At 35.2% G+C, this 15209-nt stretch overlaps 1 protein-coding gene across 4 annotated transcripts in view; it reads left to right on the forward strand.

The window, feature by feature from the left end:
- LOC131750502 (polypeptide N-acetylgalactosaminyltransferase 13) overlaps positions 1–14834 on the forward strand; it is a 578974-nt gene extending 564140 nt beyond the window's left edge. For 3 of the 4 annotated variants that reach the window (XM_059052963.2, XM_067026046.1, XM_067026045.1), the window contains one exon: positions 10712–14834. In XM_059052963.2, the coding sequence (XP_058908946.1) occupies positions 10712–10852 (141 nt within the window). In that variant the 3' untranslated portion in view covers positions 10853–14834. The remainder of the gene's footprint in view (positions 1–10711) is intronic. The other variant, XM_067026047.1, reaches the window with a different exon arrangement.
- The last annotated feature ends 375 nt before the right edge of the window (positions 14835–15209 follow it).

The following is a 15209-nucleotide window of genomic DNA, read 5'->3' on the forward strand; positions in this document are numbered from 1 at the left end:
CTTCCCATTTTCCTCTCAGTTGCAGGAGTTAGAGATGGTCTAGATAAGGGTTCCTGAGAGCCCTGGTCTCAAGGCACAGGGAGAGAAAAATCATGTTCTCCTAGTAGGACTTGTTCCCTTAGGGTCAAAATTCTGAAAAGACGTTTGATCAAGCTTGCTTTTACTAACTATATATGCAAAAAGAACCAGTTTTCAAGAGTTTTACCTAAACCAACTTTCTCTGGAGTCTAAACAATATGGTGGCCACACATATTCCCATTTCACAAGGCAGAATGGCCATCACAAATCACAACACAGAACACAAAGTATAAAACACACACAGGCCCAGCCATCCTAATCACACACTCCCATAAGTACAAGATTGCAGTCTCTCAGAAAACCTCCTATAGAGACACAGAACTTCAGATCCGAGTACTAACAGAGTAAATGGAAATATCTCAGGTCTTCAAAAATTTCAAAGGAAGGAAAGGAGGCCAGGTTGAAGGAAGAGGGGAAGAAGGGGGACAAAAGGGGTGGCCTTATGGATGTCTCCTGCAGACACCTGCAGGACACCTGCAGACACCCAGGTGTCATGGGGCCTTTCCCTGGGCTTCTAGGAAGGGAGGATGGGAACTCAACCCTATCAGAAACAAGAGACCAGACCAGAACCAGAATTCAAGTTCTCTGCCCACCAGAGGTGATCAGGCTCTGACCCTCAGTTCAGGCTGAGGCCCTTCAAGCAGACTCCTGCGTACAGGACCAGGACAGAAGAAAAAAGGGTAGGATAGGAGGGGTTAAAAAGAGGAAAGAGAGGAAAGGGTAAAGAGGTCAATACAATCTCTTGTTCCTTACCCGCCTGGGGCACTCTGGCCAGTCATCTGCATCAGGAGGAGACCAGGGAAAAAAGGGTCCCGGTTGTGGCCACTGGGTCTGGTCTGTCAGCAGGTGAGCTGGTCCCTGCGTACCTTGAGTGGTCAGGATGTCAGTCATAGCAAAGAAGAGGTCCCACCAAAGTTGCCATTTGTTGCAGGAAGGGGGACCCCTTCCAGGGCCCGAGAGTGGGCTCTCGTCTAACTCGGAAAAGAATTGTCCGAGGAGACACGTGCTGACAAAGCAGGAGACTTTATTGAGAAGGGGCACCTGGGTGGAGAGTAGGAGGGTAAGGGAACCCAGGAGGACTGCTCTGCCATGTGGCTCACAGTCTCGGATTTTACAGTGATGGGATTAGTTTCTGGTTGTCTCTGGCCAATCATTCTGACTCAGGGTTCTTCCTGGTGGCATGTGCATCACTCAGCCAAGATGGATTCCAGCGAGAAGTATTCTAGAAGGACATATGAACTGGCATCTCCTGTCTCCATTCGACCTTTCCTGAATTCTTCCGGTGGGTGGTGGCTTGTTAGTTCCATGTTCCTTACCAGGACCTCCTGTTGTTAAGATAACTCACGCAAGTAGTTACTATCCGGCCTGGCCAGGGTGCAGTTTCAGTCAGTGGTTCCCCTAAAGGTATCATAAAGCCTCAAAACATGGAGTCTATGCAGCTGCTTTGGTTTGTTTACTTCTTAAGTGAGTGGGGGGAGGAAAGAGAAGGAAATAAAGTTTACTGAATGTCTTTAATTCTATCTGTTTTCTCGTGCAATTCTTACAACAGTTCTGTAAGATATTATTTGTATTTTTCACATCAATCAAGTAGAGATCAGTGTGTTTAAATTCCTTGTCTAGATCTACACAGCCCAGGTTTCTGGCACTAACTCCAGCAATCTTTCCACTACACTACCTCGCTTCCTGAGGTCATTGAAAAACTAAATATAATTGGATGCTTTCAAATGATGATTGATGATCTTTAGACAGCCGGGACCTGGGACCCTCTGCTGCAGTGCTGCAATGCTTGCACCTGGACAAATGTCTCCTCAAGCTACAATTTACAAAGAAACTAAAAGGGACTAAAAATAACTGTGTGCATGCGCAGCTGGGGCAAATTATGGACAAAAAAATACAAAAAGACCAAAAAACCCAACTGCCACTTCTAAAGAGCCAAGAGCAAAGATAGGGTACTGCCCATGCCCCCTACACACACCAGCTCGCACCACCCCCCGCCAACCTTGGAAAGGCCACAGGAGTGAAAAGGTTCTCTTGCTCACTCCCCCAAGGTGGGGGGTGGGGGGCGAGCTTGTTCCTTAGATGGGGTGAGGGTAGGGGTGTGTTCAGGGGTCGGTCCAGAGGGGTGGCTTAGGTGTTTTTCCCACCCCTTTGGTGGTGTTGTGCACAGGGGGCATGCACAGTACCCTGCTTTTGCTCCCCGCTCTTCAGAAGTGGCAGTTGGGGGTTTTTTTTGGTCTTTTTGTATCTTTTTGTCCATTATTTGCCCCACCTGTGCATGCACACAGTTATTTTTAGTCCTATCTAGTTTCTTTGTAATTTGTAGCTCAGATGTTTGTCCAAGTGCAAGCACTGCAGCAAAGGGTCCCAGGTCCCAGCCTATCTCAATTTGATAAGTTAAATGTACAGTATTACAAATGAAAGAAATGGTTAAATATTATCAATTATTTGTGGTACCAAACTGTATTCACACAGAATTTCTCCTTTCCTTAATAACTGGAAAGACGTACTGCAATAAATTTTGTCTATTTAGATAAACAGGCAGTCATAAAACTACTTTGTCAGTATGGTCTGATTGCTTATGAATTTTAGCCACACGTATTCATAATATAATTAATATCTAATTGTTTCACCTTTCATTTGAATGAAACTAAGAACTTGTTGGTAATACATGTCTTTGGCCAATTCTGATTTGAAATACGGAGTTTCCCACTTTCCTTAACACAACCATGCATTTAATTCAGTATCACTTTATACCTGGCCAAATATGTTCATTTTGAGGGCAATCTGAGCATCATTAGCAAAACTGGAAAATCCCCACCTGGTCTAGAATCTCTTGAAAAAATTACTTGAACACTTTGGTGCTGTGAAAGCCCATTGCCACAAAGTTAAAACAAAAGAAAAAAACCCTGTATTTCATCTCACTGAAATATTTTAAAGATTACTGTTATAAAGGTCTGTCATCCATCCATTCTCTTTTATTCAAGTTGTCTTATATTATTCTATTTCATTGCAGTTGGGTTCCAATCCATTTGAAATCCGTATTTTCCTGCAATAAGTGCACATAATCACATTTCTTTTTGAACATTCAGGCGGCTACATACAGTGTGAGAATCTAATTTTAGAACAGAACACTTATGCTCAACAAACACTATGCAACAAAGAAAAAAAAGGAAGCAAAATATGATGCTAAAAATAAGTCTTGTTTCTCATGTGACTGAGCAAGTTGACTGAGAAAATGCTTGTTATGAATTTGATATCCATCTGTGTCAAATGTTTCTCAGAGACACAATATCAGGAATTTTTTTTCAGTAGGTAAAATATATGATTTATATTTACTGAAACCACAGAAGCTTATATTTAGATGTTACTTAATACCTCCTCTTTTATTTACCTTTATCAGAAAGCAGGTAAATGGGAATATAATTTCAAGGTAAGTCATCTATAATTGTCAACCCAGCCATTTCCAAGTAGGATTCCTAATAAAAACAGTGGCTTGATTTACCTTTTGAAGGCTGTGTATATCAGACAAGTATTATATTTCCATAGTCCCTCTGACCCAGAGCTGTGATTTCTTATGTAGAAACAATTAGTAAATAGGAATTTCAGTAGTTTAGTATTACGCTTATAGTTCTTGTTTGTTAAACACCTACACTTGTACACTTATTTTTTTAATACTCATATTCTATTCTAACAAGTGCACAGATCACCTTGTCAGATCATACTTACAATTTTAAATAAGAACTTTATTATATTAATATTTAAATAATTGTTATTCTGTACTTGATTAATAGGGGAAATCCTATTGTTTTTTCTATTAAATTAAATACCTATAACAGTCCAAATTCATTCTTTCTTTATCATGATATATAATAAAATTGACCAAATTTCATTTTAAACTTTTTGTATGGCATCTTTTAAACTGAGACCTGTATGACTGATTCTTCAATCAACCATACAGTCACTTCTATCTGTTCATTAAAATATCAATTTTTTTACTTAATGCTTTTTCACCCAAAGGTTGACCTAATTTTATAATTTTATGATTCTTATTTTGTCACCAAAATTGTTTCCCTAGCCTGATTCCAGCTGGCTTTCAGTAGTAACTGTATCTTTAAAAGGGTAGATTTAGAGATACTCAATGACACATCTTGTTTCAGATAGTAAAAATATGTTTAAAGGCAGGAAGTATTAATTTTTTCTTATGCATCTTAAAGTAGTATGATTGAAATTTTGTAAATCCCAGGAAATACTAATGCTTTGTATTTCAATAGAGAACAATTAAGTAATGCTGTATTATAAAGAGAAACCAATACCAGCATAGGGTTCATATTATCCTGTTTTCTAGTCAATATTTTAAATAATGCTATAGAAAATATTTGGCAGTATGCTGCATGTCAGCCTGTATGTTATACTGCCTTCAAAACTGAGTTAATATGACAGTTTCCTACAGTTGTGAAAGGCATTTGTAACAAATATGACAATGGGCTGGTATGCTTAAAAAAGAGCATTTAAAAGAAAAACTATAAATATACAATATATTTATTTATATTTATATATATATCCAATATAAAAAAATCCAATATTCAATATAAAAATATCCAAGGTCTTGAATACAGCATAGGAGAAATATAAATTAACCAATGAAAATGAAAAAATAAGGTATTTAGGGGCTTCCCTGGTGGCACAGTGGTTGAGAGTCCGCCTACCGATGCAGGGGACACAGGTTTGTGCCCCGGTCTGGGAAGATCCCACATGCCGCGGAGCACCAGGGCCCGTGACCCACGGCCGCTGAGCCTGCGCGTCCGGAGCCTGTGCTCTGCAACGGGAGAGACCACAACAGTGAGAGGCCCCGTACCGCAAAAAAAAAAAAAAAAAAAAAAAAAAGGTATTTAAATAACTATAAAAATCCATTAAATAACCGTAAAAAAAAGTCACTTCATATGTGTTCTTTTATCCATTTCTTTCTTTATCTTGTCCATATGTCAAGAAATGTTTATAGTGGCAACACACAATACTGATGCAGATGCAGTGAAACTGACACAAATACAGTATTCTGGAATAGAGTAAGCACAAGAAAACTGCTGTTGCTATTATTGCAAAATAATTATTACAGATTTTTTTAAAATTTACTAATATGTATTAAAATGTTCATACCTTTTGATCTTGTGATTTCACGTCTAAGAATTATCTCTAAAGAAATGATTATAGATGTGGAGAGAGATGTTCAGAGATGTTTATCACAGCATTATTTATAGTAGCTCCAAATTGGCTATCCCCCAACCCCAATGGAAAAGTTAAATGATTTTTGGCAAGTCTCCTTTGTAGAAATTGTTTATTTTTTAGGTTTTTAAAATATTTAATTATAAGAATGATGCCCACAATATAAAGTGAAGTCTATTTAACTAGATGAGCTCAATTACATAAATTTGCATAAGGGATTAAAATTACTAGAAAACCAATAAAATATTAACAATTGGTATCCTTCTAAACAGAATACTCAGGAAAAAATCTATACTTTTTTTTTTTAAACAAATGAAAGCACTAAATGTTTTTGTGGGTTTTTAAAAATGAAAAATAATTTTTTTATCTCAAAGGGGTTGTTTCAGATTTCTAATTTCTTCTGGTTTATGGTTTTTCAGAAGTACCTAGAGTGAAATTTCTTTGAATTTGTTTCACTTTTATGTGATAAACATTTGGGGGGAAGATATTACAAATATATATTTTTTTCAACAAATATATTTTTTATGGAAAAGTTTATACTGTATTCATGTTCTGGAGGTACATTTCCTGAGTATAAGTAAAATCAAGTTTTTATTTTTGTTTTAAACCAAGGAAAATTTTATAGTTCATTTTTCTTTTTAATAACACATGAAATTCATAATCACTAACACTGCAGTCTTTGATGTTAACATGACATTTACCAAAAAAATGTTCATTGCAAAAAGAAATCACTAAGGGTAGAGGATTATCAAACCCAGAAATTTAAAACAGTATAGATAGGAAAGGCAAGCTTGATTTCATAAAAAGCCCAAAAAACTAGTCTCCTTATCAACTATATGGTGAACATATCATTTCACAAATAAAATTGTTTATATATGATAATGTTACCTTTCCTATCTTTGTAAATCATTTATCTACCATTTGACTGTAGAAAGTAAGTCCTTGAAATGGAAAAATCCAATGATTTGTATCCAGTAAGCTGCCCAAGAGATGTAGTTTAATTTTATCAGAATTTATTTTCTGCATTGGTCTTCCACTAAATATTTCAATCAACAAACTTAAAGAGTACCTCATGTGAGCAGGCACTGGACTTCATGATGTAGATAGTAATGGTCGCTGGCATTCCTGGAGCTTATGTTCCTGTGGAGGAAACAGATGGAAACGAAGAAACAGACAAATAAATTAATTACAAATTAATTAGGAGAATTATGTCAAATTAAGAGCCCAAATGGAGTTAATCATTTTCTTTTTCTTCCCTTCATTAACTTTCTAATTGACATTTAGATGAATGTAGCAATGCATATGTGGAACACTTTTAATGCCACCAGGTTAGCCCCGTGAAAACACAGTGGAAATAACTTGAGTACCATACTGTACAAAGTAAAGCCAAGCCTTAAAGCTAAATTATCCCCTAGATTCCTCCCTGGCATCCACTCAAGTTTAGGGCAAAGGAATGAGGGAGCCAAAGACCATAATGGAAAACTCACTGGACTAATCAACAGTTTTAAATATGCACTCACAAAATAACTCATTTAATGCTAAGAGCATTTTATTGCTGGAATGAACACTAAGAATATAACCTTTTCTATTCAAAATAAACTTTTGCCCCAAATGTTTCATCATTTGATCTCAGGCTTTTCTCCATATTCTCAGTCTTATCTTCAGTTACTCCTACTGAATACAGCTGACATGAAAGTCAGCTGAAGGGATGTGGCTCACAGCTCCATGGATGCAATTATTGTGATGTGTGCTTTCAGTGCTTATCCAGTAGAAATTGTATGTTGCTGAGAATGATTGATTTATTACTGCCTTTGTACTAGATTTTGTCACTACTCATTATTTTCTTTGTCAAACAGACCCACACTCTTCTTCACATACTCACCCCGTCCTGTCTCTCAGTAAGCAAAGTAGCTGATGGCTCCCAACAGCCCACTGTGGAAATATGTAATGATAGCCCTTTGCAAAAATGGCATCTAAGAAACTATACAAGAATGGAAATTTTTAGAAACATTTTTAAGAATTCTACTGATTACTTTCTCAAATAATTTTGGAGGTTTGTGTTGCAGACTTTATTAAATTTATTTTAGTGTTTTTCTTATGTTTTGTTATTGAAATCTAAACTTATTTCTTTAAAATGTGTTCTAAAAAAATCTTTATGTGCTATTTCTCCGTGGAGTTATTTTTCTGTCTTTTACTTCTTAACTGCTCATTAATTTGGAGGCTGCATATATTAAGTGGTGTTTGTCTATTATTAATAGGTATGTTCCTATTATTAATAGGTATTAATAGGTATATATTAAGTGGTGTTTGTCAATTATTAATAGGTTTGTCTATTATTTATTAATAGGTATTTGTGTATTATTTATTAATAGGTATTTTCTTTATTTCAAATATACATATGCATAAGTATAACTGATGGAATACATTATGACATATTAGCTCTTTCTAACTATAGCCATGTCTATATGACAATAGATTTTGTAACAGAGCTGAAAAAAACAATTAAAAAAACTAACATAGCCCAAAAATTGTTTTTGGAACACGAAATTATTAAATTTTGTTAATTTTTATTCAGATACTTTGTGTGCAGATACAACATATCCTTTCTAAAATTTACTATTTTAACCTGAAACTTAAAGCAAATGCATTATTGAAGACCAAGATGTAATTTTCAATAACTTTATGAACTAAGTTATTTCTGAGTATTTCTTTGTGGCTGGTTAAATGACATAATTATAATAATAAAAGCTTTTAAAAACTGTACTTTTCTGAATTGTATGATTTGTGAGTATCTTCTCAGTAGGCAGTAAAATGAATTATTATTCAGTTCAAGTCCAATAAGTACCTGTCCTAGTTCTTGATCTTAAGGGGATTACTGTCCTGTAAATAAAAGCTATTATATTGTCCAATACCTCGCTACGAGAACACATGGGAAGTTAGGGAGTCATTCTGGTTCAGATGAATCAGTTAAAGATCGTTAGCAGAAGACACAATTGAGCTTGGGATACTTGTGACAAGGCTGGGAATGGAAGTATGGAGAGGAGGGGGAAAAGGGATGTTGTTTAGGTTAGACTTACATTTGAGACAGGGCATTCCAAACAAACATTGGAAAGCTGAACAAGTCCAGACCTTTTGCACAAGGCAATTTGCATGTATTATCTTAGTTTGTTTTCAAAGAAACAATACCTGGTAGGTGCACTGCCCACCAAGTGGTCATCTCAGATTTAACTATTTAGTCTCACAAAATTACAAGTCTTTTGCACTTAAAGAGGCCCACTATTTGCCTTCCTATCTGGTATTATAATGCAGTTTATCAGATGCAGATGCAGTTAATCAATCAGAGGTCATTTTTACTGTAAGTCATTGTTGCCTATAAACATAGTTAACAATTTTACCCTTAGGTTGCAAGGGATCACAGATAGCTGACTAAAGGTCAAATTTTTTAAGCAGTAGGGGAAAGAGCATTTTTACATATTAGTAAGTATAATTAAGCATCTGACAAAGTATGTCCTCAGAATGATTTGGTAGCTTGCCCAAATTTTCATGGCTAGTAACTTTGGAAGCGGAAATTCACACTTATGGCTATCTAACCCTAAAATGTCTGATCTTTCTACTCCACTACACTGAAAAGGAGAGTATTTTCCTTGGTTGGTTATCTTAACAGCAGTGGCTTTTGACTACTAATGAATTCCTTCAGAGAAAATATTTATGCATTTTTTAGAAAGAATACTTACTAATATTTTAAGAACTATCATCATATATGTAATTGACAACACATATTCAATCTAATCCTTAAAGTCATATACGTGTTTTTTAAAAGGATATAATAGAAGCAAACAAGGGTAAGTGGCTTTTTTGGAAAAGGACATATATACACAAAGGATCTCAGGTACGTAACAAAAATGAACATTTTGATTTTTAACTAGAACCTTCTAGAAAAAAATGCTTGTTTTCTTTTGTATCTTTTTCCAAGTTGGCTTTTGGTTCATAAATGAACAAAATAATTTCTGGCATCATAAGCATAAATCAACTATCTTCTTGCCTATCTTTGGCCATTTCTTCTTTTGTCCATTTTTCCGTATAAATGGCTTGATTCCTTGTATTGAAAAGAGCAACAACAAAGGCCTAAATCTTCAAATCTTCTTCACATCTAATAGCCTTGCTCTTTTAATTTCCTGTTTGTTGTCTATTAAGCATCCTTTACCACAAGGCTATTTTCCATTCTATCTTTTCTCAGGACACCGCAGTTCGGGGTGTTTGTAGTCCTAATCCAAAACAAATTATAAGTGTCTAGGCAGTGTTTCACCACCATTTTTTTGCATGCCCCCTGAATTTTTTATCTTCTGATTTTCAATATAATATCAAGAGCCCCCCCCCCAAAAAAAAAGTATTTGTCTACCTTTAATTTTGGTAATTTGCAACAAAAGTATAATATGTGGATACTTTTCTCAAGATATATCTCCAAATCACCTCCCATATTCAAACACGTCTCTTCTGGCTGGGGAGTTTTTCATGTAGTATGGTTCTAGGCATTGCCCATGAAACTAAGCAGAACTGTATATGATAATGTATACAATTACTGCATAAGTTAGTATGTAAAACCATGTGGACTTAAAATGTATATCTGAAAAGTCCAAAAATACGACTTCAAAATGTAAATGTGAACTCAAAAAAGAAGACTGGTTAACCTGGTGCAATTATTGGAATTACATTTCAGCATTTGGGTACTGAGAGGATGCTTATTAATATTGTTGTTATGAAAATATAAAGAGGTATAATATTTTAAAATATATTACCACCACACCTCTGTGTTTATTTGATGCTGGTATTTTTTAAGATACTTAAAAATGCAAACTAAATATGGTGAGCACACCATCAAGTAAGATAGATCTTTGTTGCTATGGTAATTACTCTTCTACAATGAATGTCTCACAGTCACAGATACTATGGCTTGTATAGTATTTTGAAAAGGGAACATCTCCAGCAGTTTTGTTCATCTGGGTCACAGTTGTGACGTCTCTTCATATTTACCAAATGGTTACTAAGTAACACATGCCTAAGAAAACTAAGATTCTGTAAAAGCTTGTTAATATTTGCACTCCTCAACTGAACTCTAAGCTCACAAATGGGCTTTTTGCAAAGGAGCCTGAATTCTTGGCAATGCATGATAAATGTCGGCCAATTTCTTTAACCATCTGCAAATAAAGGTGCATGAGACAATGATAAAACCATAACAGTGAAACTTGTATAATAATTAATTCAGAGCCACCTGTGCACACAGTTCCTTTAACAAACATCGCAATGTTTATACCAAAAAAAAAAAAAAGGATTTTTTAAAGAGCAGATGAAATCTGATGTGCTAGTGAAGTTTAAGATAAAATACGTTGTACTGATTATTGGTTATCTTTTACAGAGACTCACCTTGAGACATGTTAACAGTAATCAATGTCTAGATGAACCTTCTGAAGAAGATAAAATGGTGCCTACCATGCAGGACTGTAGTGGAAGCAGATCTCAACAATGGCTGCTAAGGAACATGACTCTGGGGGCATGAAGACCATTTCCCCTAAGCCATGAAAGTGTCTACACTTATGCTTTTCCATTATTTCAATTAGGAAAAAATATTAACTTTGTTGAATTGAAAGTTTTAAAATCCTTTTAGTATTCTAAAACACAGTTGTTTATAATTCATTTTTAGGAATGTTTGCTTATTTCCCTACTAAAATTTGTATCTGATTAAAAAGCACATAGACAGAATAAATAACAGCAAACTGTTATTAAACATCAGAACAACTTGAAAAACAAATTGTGTTTGCTTTTTAAAAAAAAATTACTGCCATCATGTCACAGGATTAGTTTGAGGGGGGCTATTTTTATTTTTTTCTTATAATGTGGAAAAAGGGACAATGTAAATGCCTTATAAAATAACTTCATTATGAAATGTTATAAATTGTTTTATAAACTCTGTTTCTACTGGACCTTCATGGAAACATGTTGAATTTCTATGTAAACAGCAAGGCCATACATTGAATTACTTCTGAGCAATGAATTTGTTGCTCAAAAGTCAGTTCCAAATTTTGTACCAGGAAAAAACTTAAATTGGATATTGACATCTCATAGAGTTCTTATAAAAACATCACATTTAAACAAAAAAGTGGAAGAGAATTTGAAAATTCAATTTAAAGTACATGAAATCAGAAGAAACTAGCTAGTCATTGAGGAGAACAAAATGAAGCTAAAACACAACAATTGAAACATTTTAAAAAGATATTCTGTTTGAGTTGCAATCATTTCTAACACAGGCTGAGCGTAACAGTCAGCTTGGTCCCAGAATTGATGTGGGAAACTCAATTTTTAACCACTTTGTCTCATAAACTATACAGTTGTTTTTCTCTTCACTCTAGAGACTGGGACTTGTCACTTAGGCTACACAGAATTGTAGGTGAAGGGTAGAGTATTAGCCCTAATTTTTAATTCTTTGGCATTTAGGATTTTAGTTAAGTCACTGTGACTACTTTATTTTTACATTTAAATAAAATAATGCATTACACTATCAGAATTTCATTGCTATGCCAGAATATCTAAAGTTTTCATCACTGGGGGAATGAACTCAATATATATCCATTAAACTTTTATTTTAACTGAAATGCTAGGTATCATTTGCCATAAATTATGACTCAAGGAACACAGTCATAATTAAGCTACCTTCACATGTTCTTTTTCCATCTTAAAACACTTTGTGTTTAAAATACATGAGTAGAAAACACGAAAAAAAAAAGAAAAATCTGTGACACCATTTGACACCATTTAAAATGCCCATAAACTTGCTCTACATATGTATTTTATTAAATACGTATTTTATTCACTGTAAATGCACTCAGCAGCTAAGAGAAATTTTAGGCAGGGGGTGGTAGGGGAATGGAAGACGTGACCTCTAGAGTAGAGGATGTCATATAATTGGCTCTCATTCCTTCTTTAAAAGCTCTAATAGAAAATATTAATCAGTTTGATCAGGTTGGCTACAGGCAATCTCTCTCTCTCTCATAGACACACACACACACACACACACACACACACACAGCTCACTTTCTAAAAGCTAGTAATATCGTGTACGATTTTCTCAGCTAGCATTCCTTCCTTTTTTGGCTTCAAACTGGTATAACTCTAAGGAAGAATTATACTACATGGAGCATTTCAGGTTTACTCCTTAAAGTGTAGACATCCCTCACCTCAAAGTCTCTTAGAATACCTGAATTTTTTTCCATTTTTAAAACCCTCTGTGTTCAAAATACATGAGCAGAAAACATGAGAAGGAAGAAAAATCTATCCAAGAAATTTGTGCTGATATGTTTTAAATTTATTTAAATTTAAAATTATAAACAAAATTTTAATGTCGGGGCATTTTTTTCTGACGAGAGAATCCATTGCTTACAGCAAACTTCTAAGGAAGCTGTGACTCCTAAGAGCTAGTAAACCACTGCCTTAAATTGACAGTGGCCTCACAAGTCAACTGAGGTCTGACTTGACAATCAGTTTCCATTTTAACTCTCTTCTTCCCTCTTTTCCTCTTGTCCTGACTAAAATATGACAAAACGTCCCTGCAAGGCATTCTTCCTTAAATTTAAAAAGCTTAAACTAATTAAGAGCTCATTTATACAATCTGTTTCACTTATTATGGATTTGTCAATCAAGATGCATATGTTATCTAGTGAAGAGTCAATGACAAGTTTTTAAAAATATAGCTACTCCACTGAAACTGAATTTGACACATTTTGGAAGCATTTTAAGTATTTGAAAGTTCATCATGGTTATAGCAAAAATACAGGAAATATGAAAACTGCCTGAGCTTGAATGCCAGAGAAGAACCCTCATAGGGTTTCAGCAAATGCTGTGTCTAACAAACAAACAAAAAATAATACGAAATATTACAAACCACCAAAAACTAATGACTAAATTATCTTTTCAAAAATACTGTATTCAATACAGAAAACTAAAATCATGAGTGGATTCACAATGCATTCATCTAATACACTCCTTGTCTATGGAGCTAGACTAATAAATATTTCAAATGACTTGAATCTTCCTCATCTGAGGTCTTCCCCATTGAAGTTAATGTCAACTCCAGGCTTCCAGATGCTCAGATCAAAACCCTAGAGTCACTTTTTTTTTTTCGCTACGCGGGCCTCTCACTTTGTGGCCTCTCCCATTGCGGAGCAGGCTCCGGACGCGCAGGCTCAGCGGCCATGGCTCACGGGCCCAGCCGCTCCGCGGCATGTGGGATCTTCCCGGACCAGGGCATGAACCCGTGTCCCCTGCATCGGCAGGCGGATTCCTAGAGTCACTTTTGACTCCTCTCTCTCTCAACTTTAATTCATCAGCAAATTCCCTTGATTCGGTATCTGAAATATAACCATGAACCAACAACTTGGCACCACATCCACTGTCACTACCTATAACCTTTTAAATTGAAATATGCATATAATTTGGTTTCCTAATTTCCCAATCCTTGCCCCTAATTGTCTTTTTTCAATACAACAGCCAAAGTCATTCTGTTAAACATAAATTTGATTGTTTCACTTCTCTGCTCACAACCCTGTGACACTGCCAAGCAAATTTGTCTTAATGTTTTGTTCTCTTGCCCAACAGAACTCTCACTCATTTTCTTTAGGTCTCTGTTCAAATACCTCATCAGTAAGGCAAACCCTTCTCCCTCCTGCCCTCTCTATTCCTTGTACACTCTGACAAACTACAAATTTGCTTCTTTATATTTTGTCTATCATTCTACCTCCTCACCCCTCAACATCCCTATCTCATACCCTAGAATGTAAGCCTCCTGAAAACCTGCACTTTGTTAGTTTTATTCACTGTGATATTCCCGGTAGAGTTCTTGGCACATGGTAAATATTCTTTAAACATTTATTGAATTAATGAACTGAAAAATGTGTGTTAAATTTGCTAAGTGTTACTGTATCATATTTTTGGCACATTATTTTATATTTTAAAGTAAAGTCTAGTAATATATTTAGACAGGATTTGCATAACTGTCTCCAAATATAATTTTCTTACTAATATTCTTCACATTCATGTATGGACTATGTTTTGTTCTGTATGATAAAATATCCTGCCTTATGGAAATGAAACATTTTATAAACATGCTGCTGTATTATATAAGTTGCTCTATTAAGATAAAATAATTTTTATTTTTTGGTTGAGGTCGGTGGCCATTTGAAGGCATAGATTTTTATTTCTAGAGGGGAGACATACCATTCTCTTAAGAATCATATGTATTTTCACGGTTTCACAGGAGCAATTACTAAATTTATTTTCTGTGATCAAGTCTATGAAAAAAACACAATTGTAGAAACTTTGAAAGGACTTTACAGATAACCTAGTCTTAGTTTACCTGTTAATAGATAATAAGCCTGAGACCCAGATGTGTAATGTGGATTGCCCAAAGATCATATAGCTGTAATCAGTGTTGCCAGGACTCATCATTGTTAATATAACCTAATATTGTCTTCAATTAAAAAGCACTCAAAAAAAAGGCACGATGAGAAAAATGTCTTTGTTAAACATTTTATGGTAAGTACATTGATTATTCAGAGATATATAAATTTTCACTACCTTTCCTGCTTAAATAAGATTAGTTCTACAAAATACTGCTATAGACAATAAATAAAGACCTGCAGCAAAAAATAGATTAACAGGAAACAGCATGATTACAGAACATTCTAGTATTACTGGGCAATAGCCTCTTCCACAGTAACTAACAGAGCACCCTCCCCCCTCACTTCTATTTTCCTTATAATTATGTTCAAAGTAAAAGTAAGATTGGCCTACAGCTTGCACAGAATTAGACCATCTATTACTGTGACCATTGGGTAGCTTCTAGGTTATGCAGCTTCAAAGAC

This window comes from Kogia breviceps, chromosome 2, assembly GCF_026419965.1.
Source record: "Kogia breviceps isolate mKogBre1 chromosome 2, mKogBre1 haplotype 1, whole genome shotgun sequence".
NCBI lineage: Eukaryota > Metazoa > Chordata > Mammalia > Artiodactyla > Physeteridae > Kogia > Kogia breviceps.